The sequence below is a fragment of the Hylaeus anthracinus genome, unplaced genomic scaffold (genome assembly GCF_026225885.1).
Source record: "Hylaeus anthracinus isolate JK02 unplaced genomic scaffold, UHH_iyHylAnth1.0_haploid 12002, whole genome shotgun sequence".
Lineage (NCBI taxonomy): Eukaryota > Metazoa > Arthropoda > Insecta > Hymenoptera > Colletidae > Hylaeus > Hylaeus anthracinus.
The window spans coordinates 2,357,569-2,374,422 of record NW_026534349.1 but is presented as its reverse complement, the minus strand read 5'-3'; the positions used below and the strand labels follow the sequence as shown (position 1 = coordinate 2,374,422).

Below are 16,854 nucleotides of genomic sequence, written 5' to 3'. Positions count from 1 at the left end.
TCCAGGGACGACTCTACTGTGAAACCAAGGATAGGAAAAAATCACAGGACACTCTACAAAATCGAAACCGCGTTTTCCTACCCTCTCGTTGCTGAGTTATGCTAAACTATTCCAGTTAAAATTCTAAACTATCGTTCGTCTCTGAGAAGATGAAAACAATGTTACTCATTGGTCTGTTACATACATTCGTTGTATTCGTTATCTCAAGTAGAAATTATAACGCAAACTCAATATACATAGATAATATAGGATGTTTTCTTCATTGGAGTAAACGAAACATGATTCTTTCTTTAATATTCGATCGATTTTTGTTAACGTGCGCTATAATCCGCTCCCATTCATCGCGGAATCAATACGTATACGCGAGCGCGACTGAGTTTCCGGTTAAATAGACAGAATGTTCAAACGAATGAATTGAATATTAAAATTAGCGATTAACGAAAACACAATTATTTATCTTTTATTTATTACTGAAAACTCTTATCTACGTTAGAATTTTACCTATTCTTGAAATGGAACATCTTATTATTTTTAATTCCATTAAGAATAATTTATTGCAATATTGTACATTATATTATTAAAAGTAACATTACAAACAATAACGTCTTATGTTGATCACACATTATGCATAAATATAATTACCTCTGCGACATCTTATAAATATTACAAAATTTAGTTCAATGAAATTAAACAATTATCATGGAACGGTTCAAGATCGCGCATTAAATTTTAGATTTGATTCTAGATAAAAATGCATGGATCCGTTGTACGGAAGTGTAACTTACGACGAGTAATGCTTGATTTTCCATAAATGAATTAAGAAATGATATTATGTAAAAGTATAGCAAGCCTTCTTAAGTCGTACAGATTCTTCTTTCAAAGAATCAGAAACTTAGATTCCTGTAGTTTCTCTTTGAATTGCTCCAGTTCTGAACAAGTTGGAGTTCACATTTTGATTTAAGATCTAGTGTATTTGCCCCATATGTGAAGCATGAACACGGATGCGATGAACAGGAGAGACATCACGAGTACAGGCACTGGACCTCTGTAAAGAAATGTACAGTTTAAGTTCCATATGGTACTTGTAAAATTCGAATTCATTGGAAAAAACATAGATGGAAACATTTTATTTGAAACTTATGCTATTAATTGTACCTCTACTCACACTTTAATGCCAGGAGACTCGTCTGTATAGAACCTCCACATACCACCAGAACCAGCTCCTGTATTTCTATTTCTCGACGATGTGGCTGTTGTTGTCTTCCTTTGCCTTACGGTACCACTACCACTTGTTCTAGGTGCTATAGCTTTGCTAGGTGAGCGACCAGCGGCTCCAACCGAAGTGGAACTAGGTGCAGAAGGCTTGGAAAAAGTAAACAAAATACGATTAGAAATGTCTCCGTGTCGCGAAATATTGATCTTCGTAATTCTATACCTTTAAATTACTCACCATTATGTTTATGTGTTTTCTGACGTTAGTCCGTAGACAAGTTCCAGACGATTACGAGAAGTATGTTTAGCGATAAATTTGTAGTCGCTTTTAAGACTACGATTAACGAGGAACCTTAACCTTTAATTTTACGCTTTCTTAACAGAGGTTTTTCTGTATGGTTAGGCACGATATCAACGAAATATTGGAATACAAGCCAAATCACACTGTCACAAATGAACCTTCTTCCTCCAGTGATTACTTTGAACGCTTACTGGCAGTGTGAAGTAGAATAGGAAGCGACGTGTCATATACAATCCATCCACGTGGTGCGCTGTAGACACGTCATCATACGTTGTAAATTCAGTCGTACCGTCAAACTAGTATTATACCGCGTTTTTATGATAAACGCGATATTTGGCGCGACAATATTAAAAAATTCTAAATAACGAATCGTGTTTAATTACTTCACTGATTTAATTTTGTTAAATATTTAACTTAGATTTATTCGAAAAACAGTCTACAACAAAAAAATTATATCTATGCCTCGTCCAACAAGGAAATTCTGTAAACAAAAGCTCATTGGTCCGCTGAAGGGAGAATTATAGATCCGACATAAGGAAAGAAATGAAATGATAAAATCACGAATAAATTAAGAAACGAAATTATAAAGTTAAGGGGAGAAAAAGCTGTTTTTAAAATTCGACTTTCCAGGCTTCAAAAGAAATATGATAGTCTTATTAACATGTTGAGTGGGAAATATGTGGGAAAAATTAGTTGACTACTTTTCATATCTTGATCCTAAAACCCTAATAAGGTCTTATTGTTGCGTATGTTTATGTAAATTATTATTACTATTATTTCGAATAAGGAAAAATATTTATATTACATAATACACAACTGCAATTTTGTTTCATATTTTCCTATATTAATCACGTTTTTGGCAATAAATAACATAATTTTCATATAAATGTAGATCTGTGTATTGATCAAACTAATGCATGTAATTTGTCGTACTGTGGCTCTATACAAAAAAAAATCTTAACATACTATGTAGGTACATGCATACAATAATTTATGTTCTACGATTTTTCTTTCAACTTTCATGTTAGGAGACTAGTTATAAAATTGTGACAACATATTATATTATCTCTTATAAAACAATTTGACGTTTTTATCGTGACTTTAGTAGAAACATCGGGATACAAAAGAAAGTCGTACGTATAACAGGAACTGTTCCTTTTGTTTCACTTATTGTACACTTGGAGCCAAAGTTAAAAAATGCGAAATACAAAGTTGTTTCTCTTAGTTATAAAAAACGCACACGAAAATGCATCGAAACATTCATTATTGGTCAAAGTAATTTACAAAATAGAAAATTTAATATTTCTATTGGTCTCAAAGTTTACAATCTCAATTACTTTCTGTACATTACGATAAATAGCAGAAAATGTTTCGTAAATGCTTATAAATGCAATAGTTGCACTTAACCTCACTTATTCACGTAAATAACGTATGTACTAAGTGTAATACTTATTAATGGTATTAAAACAACGTGTATCGTATGATTGTTTCGGTCGTCGAAGAATGTTTTAAATGCATAAATTCGAAGTATTTTGTTCGAGTCTTACGATAGTATACTGTCATACAGTAGGATAAGAAATTTTGTAAAAAGTATGTTGTGTATCTAAACTAGTGTAACTTCATTATGCTTTGGCATTTTTGTTATATTTTACAATATAGAAATACTTAAAGAATTAAAATATTATGACTCTCATCCATACAACTATTTCTGTCATTTAAATCAATCGAGAAGTTTCTAATTTTTTGTTCGAATAAATTTCATTCTATGAAACTTCTATGAAACTTTTATATATAAGTATATACATGACAGTAAGAAATATTCATATGGATTTCGTGTAGAAGTTACTGTTTGGCACAAGAAATATTGTAAATTTTGATATACAATAAATATTGTATGGTACGATATTAAAGCAGGCACATGTAAATTATGTTTCTCAAGCATAATTATACACATTGATAGCATTATTAACTGTCACATGGAAAGTGACATTACCAGGAAAACGCTTCTATACAATTATCCTTTTTAACAACAATAACGAACTATAACAGGATTTTTATACATATATATCAATCTATTGCTCTAATGCTCTAATTCTACTGCAATGGAAGATGAATATAATGCCTGCAAAGTAAACGTTTCAACGAATATCGAATATGTGCGAATTAACGTTGTATCTCTATTTAATTGGAATTTTAGACACTCTGTGCCAGTAAAGTTTATAAAACAGTTATTAAAACAGCAGATATTGTTTTTTTTTTATGTTTGCATAAACTCAAGATAATCTTACTATTGGTTATAAACTAATCTGATATTTGGCAGACATGTAGCTCGAATAAGTTGACTCTGTTTGTGTATAAAGTGAAATAAATACTTCTCTTATATCGTGTAGACTTTTCATTTGGTATTTAAGTACTGGTCACACCTTTGCGAGCTACTAATAAATTTAATACTGGATGTTTTCTGATGTACGATACTGCTTTTTTATGAGTGACCATCGTGAAATCATACCCGTTGCACTGTAAAATTTTGTCGTGCATTCTGAGGCCACTTTTTGCTGCTGGTGATCCTTCGTGTACTTCGGTAACATATATACCCTACAATAATATATGATTAGGTAATATGTTGCAGTCTCTGTTAACATTCACAAAACCATTTAAGAGATGTTTACAATATGTATGTTACATTAATTATTCTTACATTATCTGTATATCCTTGTGGACTTTTCCTAAAATCTTGATCGATTCCTCCACCTATTTTAAAACCACATTTCATTACTTCCTCTCCATTTTCGTTAACTTCTGTCTCCTTGTGCAATGTAATCGGTATCTAAAAACACAAATATGATAACAAACTGTTTGATCGAAATATCTTCTATTTGATACACGTTAAATGTGATTCGATAATTCGTAATTATTGAAGGAAATTTTGCTTTTCTTCATACTATATATTTAGTTTAAGAAGTGAAAATATTAGGATTTAACGAAATATGAAAGTGAACGCCCAAATAAGACAATTGTTGATTGATCGTTAACCAAGTGTTGGAGAACAACGCTTAAATAATCGAGATACGTACGCTTAAGCATTCCATTGCGGTGCCAGCCTGATGCTGAAAAGCCATTTTCGCGCACATAATGACGAATGTTGTGCGTCCGTTTAATTGAAATCGACAAAGTTAAAATTACTCGAACGATTTGGCTAACGTGATTATACCAGTTGTGCACGCACAATTTACACTGATATAACGATGACAGATTTGACGTGACTCACGAATACAATCGACAACGCGGTACCAAATACTGTAGAAATGATTGCGTTCGCTTTGACTAAACGATTAGCTGATTAAAGTCGAACAAGCTTTGAATGACTTTGAATTGTAAGATCAGTTAAAACAATTTCGCTCTCACATTGACAGCCATGCGTAAGTTGCTACTGGTTCCAAGATCACGTCACTCGCGCATAAACTATTATCTTACATGATACCACTACACCAGCAGTGCATAAACCATTCTCATAGTAACTATTGGCTCCCACTGTTGGCCTGCCTGGGTATCCGTAGGGGTGGTTTTATGAATACGAAGTTGGTAGCACTGTACTTTAAATTTCGAAAGAATAAGCCACAACGCGTGGCGTCTGTAGTGTGTGATACATTGTTCAGGAGAATTTTCTATATATTGTAATTGTTTTTTGCATTATATTTAATGTGTGAGTTATTAGTGAGCAATTTACTTCAGTAAAACATTCGTCTACTCCATTTACTTACGAGGCGACAAACATCTCGAGTTACAGATAAATTTTCAAACATAATCAATTTATTATTCGTTTTAAGTAAATTTAAGCCGTTGTAGTGATTTCATTGTTATTAAGTAATTATTATCGCTTTATGACGACGGGCTATGATATATTATTGTCCAGAATAATTGTACTATCGTTACGCTGTCGTAAATAATGATAAAGTCCTTCCAGTAGTCGTAATTTGGTAGCGTTCATTTTGGAATAGTCCATTTGATATTCTATTGCGCGGGAAACGTGTCACTTACCAGTCGCATAAACATTTACTTACCTTGTTTAGAAAAATGTATGCCACCGTTACTGAAACAGGGAACACGTTTTGTTTATTTGCATTGGGTCGAGGGAAGGGAACAGTACGAGGTTTCGTAATATTAAAATAATTTAACTGTATAATTCGATAGACAGTAACATGGTTGACACGAATGACGTAATGCCACATCGAAGTTGTATTTGTATCGGTTGCCGGTCGACGAAATCTAACAACGATCGAAAACAGCGTCGTTCTGTCGTACTCGAAATAATGTTTGCGGCAACCATCGTTCGGCTACTTTACCGACGATCGATAACGAAAATACGCGGTAAATTGTAGATCGAAGGGAACGATTTATTGGGCTAAACAGTTCGTCTGCAAACACGAATTTCGGCGCACTTTCACACGTTTCAGCGACTTATAAATATTAATACGATCGATAAAACAGGAAACTTTCGCTGGTTCTACATATATAATAGCTTAACCTTCGATATTTCATTGTGCTAATCTACTGTATAAACGTAGAAAAAAAAAAAGAAAAGAAACATACAGAACAAAAGGAACGCAAGTGCCTCCTTTAACTATTGACCAGTAAGTACCACATGCGAAAACATTCTTCTTCGCTCCGAAATAGAATGCAACAAAAATTATTTAACGCAATACAGGACATAGTATAAAGATTTTTCCCCCAGATTGTTCTCGAATATTTGTTCGTTGTTACAAATATGAAAACGAATCGCAGGCTTTCTCGTGGAAAGTAAATTCCTGTTAGAGTTTACCCAGTCTCCTCTGACATTTCTTTCAACGATATCCTGTCCATCTTCCACGGTTCACGGTTTTCACATTGTAACACCGTACGTCTACGTTCTTTATCACTGGCCGTTGGTCGAAATTGTACAGAAATTGTTCATCGTCTATCCAACAATTCTCCATTTGGTCGCGACATTAAAAGGACAAACGAAACGAAAGTAATTACAAACTTGTTACATGGCATTTCGTTTCCGCCATTCAGTGGCCATGTTTTTCAACCCCACGCGAACAGGGCAACACGACGCAAAAACAATTAACGATCTCGCGTTAACTCGTGCGTCGCACAACCGATTCGAAATAGTAAAAGCTGAATCACGTGAAGTAACTAAGCCGTTATTTACACGTTTCGCGTTAGTATTAACCCTTGGACGATCGACGCAAGTTCTGTTATTAACTCTTACAAATCGTTTTACGATGTTTTACCAGATTAACTCCTTGTCACGTTAGATGATTCTTTCTTTTAATCTTAGTTTCATGCTGCGGTTACATTTTTCAAAATCATCTTGCACCGACTGAGTTTGTACTAAAATTATGAATTATAATTTCAACGGGTACATTCAGTAGATATGTTTTCCAAAGTATCGACAAACAATTCTTCAAGATTAAAATCCATAGTTTTAGGGTTTGTTTCTGAACAATTTTTGAGCCTCGATGATAACATAACTTCACCGTACTTCAAACTTTGTCCAATAAATGATGTTGATTAATCGTTCATCTAACACATTGATATTAATATTATCTGATTTCTCAGCTCTGTCAACGATCGAGTAAGTAGAACAAAATCGCCTGATCGTTCAAGGATTAAACGTCTACTGGCTAAAATATACAAATAGAGAGACAGGGAGGGAAAAGAGTAACATTATCGCGGCTGCATCGGTTGCCACGCAGAGTAACGCGCAACGACACGCTTGTCGCTCGAGATTCCAACATGTACGCTTAATCAAGGGTCAATCTTAAACTAGATGGATCTTCCGCTCTTGATCTTCGCCAGGTTACGATTCGCTGTCCTCCAGCGAACAATCGAATGTTCGTTTTCGGCGCTCGTCTGGGTGCATTCCATTACGAATCAGCATCCAAGAGCGTCGTTAGACGTTACAGAAATTGTACAGATTCAAGGTCCACGTGTTTAGGGAAGAATGTAACCGTGGTCACGCGTTTGGAGTATTGGTGGTTTCGTCCTCTTTGCTCAGTTCTATCAGCTTCTCGAGAGAGAACTGGCGCGCCCTGGCCGCCCACACTTCCCCGTTCGCCAGCACCCTGAAAAATAACGATAGAAATAATTAATCTAGCGTTAGTCCCACCTACGGATTTGTTAATACGGTTCAAACTAGTAGTTTGGGTTCATTGCGGTAGTTGACTATTTTTAACGTGTTAAACACAGGTCTCGAAGTAAAAGTAAACCACTTATTTGCTTTGGGATCTGTGTTTGCGTTTATGCACTCAGATCTCTGAGCTATCTGAGTAATTAAGCGATACGTAATCACGATTACAAGGGTTACTTCGGAAAGTATATTCTTCCTTCGAAATTGAAATATATCAGTGAATTCGAGGGAAGTAAATATACCGAGGAAGTTGCTCGGTGAATCTAATTACGTACCGTCTCGTGTTTTCGCTAACCAGCCTGTCTGGCGCTCCATAGATCGGCGGATTAGCATAAGGATCATAGCCGAGCACAGAAAGCATCGGCGCGATGTCAGGCATCTCTCTGACCACGTCGTCTGGAATGTGGCCAACCCACTTGGTCAATGCCTCCAAGTTAACTGGCTTTATGATCTGGTCCGACGACCTTTCGACCCTGCAATTCCAAAAATGCAGAAAGAATTCAGCCTCCGATTACTTCGCCGCAGTCTTTTGTCGTCCGTTCCTTCGCTCGTCATCTTTCTTATCAACTAACGAACGTAGAAAAAACGTATTTAGAGTCTCTGAGAATTTTAGCGTGGATCTAAGAGCGAATAAAAATTTCGACGAAATTTCTCGTTATTCCTAAACGAGTAAACACGTTGCAGGTACTGGTATCGCCAATTGCAGAGGCGCGAGTATACTAGGTCGCGAATTTCTAACGTTTCATCGACGGTTGCTTTCTTACTTGCTAAGTGGAACGCCGCCTGGTTTGTTAATGAATTCTTCGTGATGCATCACAGACTCGTTCCAAGGCACGTCTAGGAAGTTCAAGATCTTCTTCATCCATTGACGCGGGTGAAGCACCAGTTGCTCGTAGGGTACCATCAGACACTTGTCCGATCCTATCTCCTTGCACTGTCCGTACATTATGGATATCGCGTGATTCCATTTGATCAGCGATTGACGATAAGACGACAGGTCGAAACCCGTTATGGTGACCTGAAAGACGCGTCATTATCGAGTGCTCGAAGCCAACAGAGGTGATGCATAATTAATGCCTCGCGATGAACGACTATTTCCCGTTGGGCTCGCATGAAACCGTTAATAGGCAGAGTGCGTATGTTACAATACAGGCTATCTCGAGAGTCGTTATTTATTTATGGCAGTAAACTCAGAAAAATATCTGTTAGACACGAGTATATGTTACTTTATGATGCTTTTTCAAAGGATTATAAATGGTGTGGGACTATTTAAGGACGGTCGAAAGTCTAAGATATACATACAGGGTGTCCCAGCCAAGGAAGGAAAATGAGAAGAATTTTAATATTCTGGGCCTAGAATCCCAAGCGAGATGCAATTTCCATATTTGAAATTTTGCATTCGACTGATAGTTTTGGAGTTAGAGCTCCGTATCACTTAGGCTAGAACACCCTGTATTATAGTCCAGGAAGAGTTTCTAAACAATATACAGAAGAACATTGCATTCTTCTCGCAGAGTTCGCTAAGGAAATTTCTCAAGGCTAGCTCACTTCCTTTCGAGGGCGTCTAATAGCTCTGCACTCGGTTCAAACGTTAATTCATTCACGAACATACAGTTGGGCCAGGTATAATTTCCGTACCGAATAAAAATAAATAAGTAAATAGAATTGAAAAGGGAAAAAGTCCAACTATTACCCGCGAAACCGAGAGCTCTGGATAATGCTACTTACAACACAGGATCAGGAGGGGCTGGAAGAGTGATCGACGAAGGGGTTCGATTTACATAAATTTCCATCTCACGGTTTCATTTTTATCGTTCCGTTTGCGCTAGGAAAATACCGTAAATTTTCACGGTTTTCGTCGCGCTTCCCATTTTTCGTTTCGACGCGTACACGTCGTTTTAATATTCGCGAATGAGCCGGGATAAATTTGCATGCATCAACCCCGGGCACAGTGGCGGCGGTTCGAGAAGCATTCGATCGTAGCCCGTACCTTTCTCGAGATAATGGAATGCACGGTGGCACGGCCGTCGCGGATCATGAAGATAAACTTGGCATTTGGAAAGAGATCGAGAATGTAGGAGCCCATCTTGAGAGTGAGGGGATCCTTGTTGCACAACCTAGGCGCAGGTTCCGCGTGTCGCGCGATGATCTCCAGGCAGAACGCCGCTATCGCGCTGTCCATCACCTGGGTAAAGCGTTTATTTCGCAATTAGTATCGTCGATTGTCTGTACAGGACCGTCGCCTATCGAAATCGGTCCTGTAAACGATCGTATGGTAATGGTCGATAGATACACTACGCGACAACTGTTAGATCTCATAGAAATATCATTAAAACTAAACGGATGCGTGAAAGCTGCGGTATATGCACAGCTAGAAATTCTTTCTACCTTTTTCTTAAAACGTTTCTCTGTTAATCTTGATCAGTTGATCTTGAGAAAAGATCTCTGCTCATTCGTAACATTTTCAAAATAAAATGAAAACGTTTAATTAATGAAACAGTTGTCGAGTAGCGTACCTGCGCCATCGACTCCCTGAAATGACAAAGTTTCCCAACAGGTTCTTTACCGAAACTTGATGGCAGCGACATAGGAATTCACATTTCAAAATTAGATAAAGGAAGCGTTGAAATTTTAATAATTCACCATTAATTATGTAAATGTCGCTTGGGACGTTACTCACTTCCTTCGAGATCCCCGCTTCGGAAAGTCGCAGGTTCTCCCTTTCAGACTTGAGCCAGTGCATCCTCATCTGCAGGATCCTCGGTATCACCCTGGTCTCTTGGCCGCACCTGCCGCGAAAAACGATTGGCGAATGAGCTTCCGGGTATTCGACGGCTGGCCTTTGACGGGGGATTGATCAATGACACTCGAGGCGAATCGTATCGGGCGATAATTGGCAATTTGTCCCCGTGAATGGAACTCACCTGACATCGGGATGTGCATCGAGCATGGCGCGCACCAGAGTGGTGCCCGATCGTGGCACCCCACCGATGAATATTAGAGGCATATACCGATCGTACGTGTACCTCTTGTGATCGAACGGGCCCACCACGTATTTCTGAAAAATATCAACGATATTCGATCGGTATTCAATTTTCTGGGTAACAGAATTAATAGAAATTTGTCTCATTAAAAATAATATTAATATTGCTTGAAACGCCATAATAATCAGGTGTTGAAAGTTCGAGGAGACTAGATAAAAGATGTCTCCTACGACACTTTGATTGGTCATTAATGACGATCGTCATTAGGAACGAAAGTTCCTAGCGGAAGGGTGGATGAGGAGTATTTTGTCGAACGATTCTTACAAAATTATAGTTTGCGTTAGGGCAAGTTTTTCCGTGGCGGGGATCTGGCTTGATTAAACTTCAATTACGAAGAAGTTTCTGTCCGCTCTATAATACCTCCTAACGAACGAACTCGACGAAAATGCTTCGCTAAGTCGAAGGGTGGCTGGATCGATGCGTTTCGGACTTTACAGCGGGATCGAGGCGCGCCATTCGATGATTCGATCGAAGAAAAGTTCAAACAACTTCGGAGCAATTACGAAGTTCTGGCTCCGATGCTCGCGGGGTTTCTTAGACTCGACTTTCTTTCCTCGTCTAGCTCCCCCTTTTAATGTTTTTCGTATATCGATTTACTTAACGCTGGAGCGACGTATCCGTCGCTTCGAGTTCGAAAATACTCGAAGGAGGAGCTCCTATATTTCCTAAGATCGAGGAACTCGTTTTCCCGTTATCGAAGATGAAGAAGCATCGAAGCAACTTCACTTTTCGTTCTACTTTTAAAAAGAAAACTTCTTTGAATGTTTCAAAAATTCGCCTTAGAAGTCACGGTCAACATACCCAGTCAGGTTTGTTTTTAAAACATGGCCCACAATGGATGATCCCGCGATTTTCCGCGCCAAAATTAATTATCGCCCCGAATGGTTTAATTAACCGCAAATCATTATAAGGTATAGTAGGATATCATTCGCTCCGACGCGTAGTGTCGATTAAGCAAATAGTACATATATCAAGAACTTTATCGTTCGATCGAGCAGCGGTTGCGTTTTACATGATTATTAATAAACGTGGTCCGTTTCGTGCATACGGACGGGATAAATTTAAATTGAATTACTAGCCATAATTTTCGCGATGCGTTCGCCTGTTTGTAGATCCTCGTTTCTCCCTGCCTCCCCCCCCCCCCCGCCCCCCCTCAAGTTAATTAAACTCCATTTTATAGAAGTTCTTCGATGGATGCGCTTTGTTTCGAAGGTACATGACCAAGTAAAGAAATTAAAGAGAGTAAATTGGATAAATCAATGGTCCATTGCGCTTTCGAGTCTAGAAACAATTGTGTAAATTGTTTAACTGTGTTACGATATGTTTTACATCGCTCGAGAAGGCAAAGAATTTATACTCTTTTTTGTTCAAACTTCAGGAGGAGAATATTTGCCATGAAAAGGCATGTACTAAACGCGCGTGCGACGCTTGGAGCAGCCGCTGCAAAAAAAAAAATACGTCTCGCAATTAGCATTTTTTTACGCGCAAAATAATGTACACCTCCCCGGTGTCTACCGCTTTTCATTCTTTTGTGCTCTTGTACGGGGAAGCGAATAAACCCAGCGCCAGAAATTCTGCGTTCACAATTTACGTTCTGAGCGAGCACGTCACGGGGGGGGGGGGGGGGGGATTCTAATAAAAACCGGTAATTAACGTTCTAATTAGTTGGTCGCATTGGGTTATTTAATGTACCGATCGAGGTTTCGTGTCGTGCAACATTGTTTCGCAGTGATACCTCCGGCACCACCTACGCGTTTAATTTTTAATAATCTACTACATCCGAGCAACAAATACGGAGAAGAGAAGCGGAGTTGGTTTAAAGGTAGTGTAGTTAAGGATGAATAGGTTGAGGTAAGGGCTTTTTTGTATAACGGGGAATGTAGAAATGGAGGCGGAAGTACATGTAACCCTCAGGGGTATCATTAATGAACATATATACAGGTGTACAGCTCAGGTGTACATCGTAATAATGAATAAAGTACTATAACGTTCGAATATCGATACGAGTCACTGTGCACATTTAAATAACAAATAACAAAGATCTCCACGTTGAAGAGAACCCAATGAAAAGCTGAAAGAGATATGTTCAAACTCGAAGTTCATCATTCTGAAGAAAAAAGAATGAAATCTAACGCGACGATACTGAGATACGTATGCAGAACGTGAAGTTCAGTCTGGATATCTCTCAATAAGGATTTCCACACGCAAAATAACCGTACCCATTTCAAGAGCCAAACCGATGGGCATCGTTGCCTTCCAGCGTTTTACGATTTTTCGTCGCTGGTAGCAAAGAAGAAAGGCATGAAAAAGAAAGAATACCTACATTTCGCAATTAGCATTCCAACGTGGAGCGGAGGTGGCTTCACTGCTCCGGGGGCTGAGCCATCCCATCGTTCTCTTTTGGCCCGAAGCACACGGAGAAAAGTGCGCGTGAAACTCAACCGACGCGATTTATGTTGCACGGAGGGCGAGCCTGACAGAACCTCGTTTCTCTTCCGTTCGCACGTTGTCGACAGGAACCAGGCGAATACAGACACTCCCCGTGCACGTATTCACGCATGTTGCTCCTTCCTGTATCCTCATTTGTTTCCCCATCTCGTCGCGTGGTCGCGAAAAGGGAGAGAAGTTCAGGGAAGTCGAAGATTTCCAGGTCGCGATTCTATCTGTACCCTTTCAACCCTTTACCGCTGGCACGATCTTGGCTCAACGTCCGAACGGAAACGTGAGCTTTTGTGCGGGGCGTTTGTTACCGTAAAGCGACTTTTTAGCATACGTGGTACACAAACTGATATTATTCCATAATAATATCAATATCTGTGTCTTTCGCAACTATTATACATTTACTTTTGCTAAAGGGACAACAAATATTCCAACAAAAATGATTGCGTAACTAATGACCACGAAACATTTCTGTTTCAGTTTACAAACGTCCCACCCAATATGTCTTCGACTCCAGAGTATGAACGATGTTATTCGAGACACCAGGCACATAACATTCCTTAAATAATAAATACTGGCAAACATTATTGTGGAGCTAATGGCCTTGGTACGTTTCTGTTTCAGTTTACAAAGAGACAAAAGCCTCGACAACGATGTAAACAAAGTTCGAGTCGCGAGGCCAACGACTTTCGACTTGTTTCTCGGAGATACAAATTTCACTGGAAAATTGGGCCACATCCACTGCCTAATCCGGCAGTTGAGTCCCGCGAGCATCGAGGTTCGCACGCTTGATCTTCCTCCATCTATTAACGCCGGTTCGCGTGTAATCATCGCTCCTGTTTACTTCTATCGGTGCTTACTCTAATATCATTTCCTTCGTTATAAATTCACTCGAACAAAATTCTATCGCTTCTCTATACTTTTCCGTTTCTATTTTTTATCCAACGTTGAATCAATTCTTATATTTAGATCGAATGACAACTTTTTAATTCATTTAGTACTTAAATTTGTATAACTCGACTCGTGTTCGTTTTGATATACTTTACGAAAAGCAGCGTTTCCTCTATAAGCAGCCGATGAGTAAACAGAAGCACTTTCAACAGAAGCACTTTCCGCGATTCGAACAACTCTCGTCGAGTTCAATTTCGCGACGCGAGTTCAGTTGGAGTCTTTTTATTAAAGTGCAATGAAAGAACAAGTGATCGAATAAGACAAGTCCCTCCGCCGAAAAGAAACGAATTAACGAGGGATTTCCCGTTGGTTGCACGTTTTCAGAAGGCTTTTTCATCTCTCCTAATCGTCCATTAAACGGAGCCGACACGTCCTTGCGCACGTTCCATCGATCACTCCGCAGGCGTAAAAGTCACGTCGGGGAGAAGTTTCGCACCGATAACCAGGGTCGATTAATCGGTTACGGAGGCGAGCACAAGGTCATCCGAAAGGTAAGATCTCGCAATTATGACGAAGCAATTGGCTGGATAAATCCGTGCCGAGATCGGATCTCGACTTGCCGACCGACCCGGCAATTTTCTTTCTCGTTCGTTCCTATTAAGGCTCGCTTCCAAGACGCGTGACTGACTTTGCGCCACGCTCGACGGGAAAAATGCCATTTTTAACCTCGGCACTGGCGAATTTTCCAGCCGCGGAGATACCTTTGCGAGGAATGAATCGCGCGATTCATTCTTTGAAAGAGCATCGCGCGGTAGCCTTTAAAAGCGGTTGATAAATTGGAGGGAGATTAGTCGCAACAGAAATCGAATAAAACACTCTAGGTTTACGAGGGTACTGGGCTTCCTTTGGGTGGAATGAAGAAGCTCGAAGGACTAAGCCTTCGAAGCTTCGGATAACACGTTCGCGACCGACGGATATTTTACCGACGAAAATAATCAAATTCTAATGTTGCAAATATGTGGCGTATAAAATAAAGAGATTTCGAAAGTAAGTCTTTCTTCGCGGCTAATCTCGGCGAACCGAAATTCGATTGGCAAGTTTCGCCGCATAAACGGAGAAGTTCCGAAGAAATTCCTGGCCTCTCGCGCACCTCGATATAAGTTCGCAGCGCGGAGTCGCGACTGTCCTCATAAGCTATGCATAGGGACGCATGGGCGCCTGTCGAAGCGGACAGGTTGGATACGCGCGTTCGTAATGGGAAAATTAAAATTCAGATCGAAAGTTCCCTGTTTTCGTCGCATCTTGCCACGGTCCCGTTCTCGACCTCTCGATCGATTTTCTCGTCCCGTGGCAATTAATCGTTCTCGCGACGGGGCTGTTAGGAGATCGAACCTTTGGACCACGTTCGAGTACTAGTTACAAGTTATAGTAAATATTCGGTTAATTGGTAAATAACTTTCGCTTGATAACTTACAATTTATTTCCGGATATATTGTTGTATTATTCTAATCAAAGAATAACACGTTGGCTGTCAGACTAAATCTCGTTAAAATGTTGTCTCGAGGCAATTGAAAATTAGACGATCTAATATTTCCTGTAGTATTTAATTTTGTAGCCTTGCCAAGTTCACGTATCACATTCAGATTTGTTTTCATTAGTGTCTCGCCTTCAGAGTTAATTGATTCAAATCCTTGATGAAAATTCTTGTCACGGTGGATTCAAATCTCCGCGTCTTGCTTTTCGTACGAACTCCTACATTATTACACGTTAAATTTAAGATCTGCTTATCGTGTCGCTCCCTTAATAATAATTGCAATCACGATATCGTCAATTTTGAACAGCCCCGAACGCGATAGAAACGTCGAGCGTTGACGCGCAGATTACGAAGTCCTCCCCGTTTCGCTTCCTCTGAAAAAGATGGAAAGACACGCGGGGAGATCCCGGAAGGGAAAAGTTTCCGAACGATAAAGAACTTTATACGAGCTTCGTCGTACGTCACCGAATCATAATGGAATTTTCCAACAAATAAAGCAAGCGGATAAAAAGTTCGCGAAACTTAATTGTCGCCGTCGACGCACGTTGAGGATGGTCAGACAAGGGCGGGGTGGGAAGGGGGCAAACTGGAAGCAGTTAGTTCGCGCGATAAAGCCCGCTGTTCGGGCGTTGCTTTAATTGCGTCTCGCCTAATTCCTCCCAGGATCTCCCATTGAAATTTTCCAAGGAAACTCGCGGAAACGGCCGCGAGACAACGCAGGGCGCGCTTACTCCTTGGACGGTCGGTCTACTAGCTCGTTCCTCTGGGCTATTCTCCCTCGTCCAAGGGCTCTAGTATTGGGCTATCCGGGCGAGAACAAATTCTGGTTTTGCCGTCTTGCTGTCAGAAACAGCCCTTTGCTCGCAATTTCCTTCGTTTCGCGGAGCAAGCTTGTTTGAATCTTGTTTGAACCGCCACCCAAATTGAACTCCCTTGGCAAGTAGTCGATCTTTGTGCGATAACCTCGATACGTTTACACGTTCAAATTAGCAAACTGATTTTATAAACCTTAAATGATTATTTAGGTGAATTTCAGCCAGTCGTTAAATTACTTGATAAAGCGGGTCCAATTTGCATATGTAACTTTACCTCGTCCACGCTTGGGTAGGCCCTCGTGATTTAATAGCGCGAAAATGGCACGTGACCAGAGTCACTTTAACAATTTCAAGCCAATTTTCTGCGTTAAAAACAACGCTGATCTCCATTTTTAATTTGCCAAGCGCGATTTTGCGCGGGGGATCGTTGTATAAAATTTACAGCC

The 16,854-nt window shown here is 39.7% G+C and overlaps 3 protein-coding genes across 12 annotated transcripts in view; all 3 read right to left on the bottom strand.

Moving 5' to 3' along the window:
* Positions 1-522: 522 nt before the first annotated feature.
* Positions 523-1,701, bottom strand: LOC128891572 (protein transport protein Sec61 subunit beta). The gene is made up of 3 exons (XM_054151164.1): positions 1,451-1,701; positions 1,166-1,362; positions 523-1,045 (listed from the first exon to the last, which is right to left on the bottom strand). Exons 1-3 carry the CDS (start codon positions 1,451-1,453, stop codon positions 958-960), a joined length of 288 nt encoding a protein of 95 aa, XP_054007139.1. The 5' UTR covers positions 1,454-1,701; the 3' UTR covers positions 523-957.
* On the bottom strand, positions 1,627-4,975 carry LOC128891571 (tax1-binding protein 3 homolog). Of its 2 annotated transcripts, XM_054151163.1 has the most exons (4): positions 4,588-4,975; positions 4,212-4,340; positions 4,023-4,108; positions 1,627-1,763 (listed from the first exon to the last, which is right to left on the bottom strand). In XM_054151163.1, the coding sequence occupies exons 1-4, from the start codon at positions 4,642-4,644 to the stop codon at positions 1,688-1,690; spliced, it is 348 nt and encodes a 115-aa protein (XP_054007138.1). In that variant the 5' UTR covers positions 4,645-4,975; the 3' UTR covers positions 1,627-1,687. The 2 variants fall into 2 exon arrangements, with proteins under 2 accessions (XP_054007138.1, XP_054007137.1); XM_054151162.1 differs by lacking the exon at positions 1,627-1,763 and having other exon boundaries at positions 3,455-4,108; positions 4,588-4,972.
* A 689-nt stretch (positions 4,976-5,664) lies between these two features.
* LOC128891563 (protein-tyrosine sulfotransferase) overlaps positions 5,665-16,854 on the bottom strand; it is a 155,651-nt gene continuing 144,461 nt past the window's right edge. For all 9 annotated transcript variants that reach the window (XM_054151139.1, XM_054151140.1, XM_054151145.1 and 6 more), the window contains 6 exons: positions 10,610-10,743; positions 10,366-10,474; positions 9,676-9,870; positions 8,450-8,703; positions 7,961-8,158; positions 5,665-7,620 (listed from right to left, as the gene is read on the bottom strand). In XM_054151139.1, coding sequence (XP_054007114.1) covers positions 7,512-7,620; positions 7,961-8,158; positions 8,450-8,703; positions 9,676-9,870; positions 10,366-10,474; positions 10,610-10,743 — 999 coding nt within the window. In that variant the 3' untranslated portion in view covers positions 5,665-7,511. The remainder of the gene's footprint in view (positions 7,621-7,960; positions 8,159-8,449; positions 8,704-9,675; positions 9,871-10,365; positions 10,475-10,609; positions 10,744-16,854) is intronic.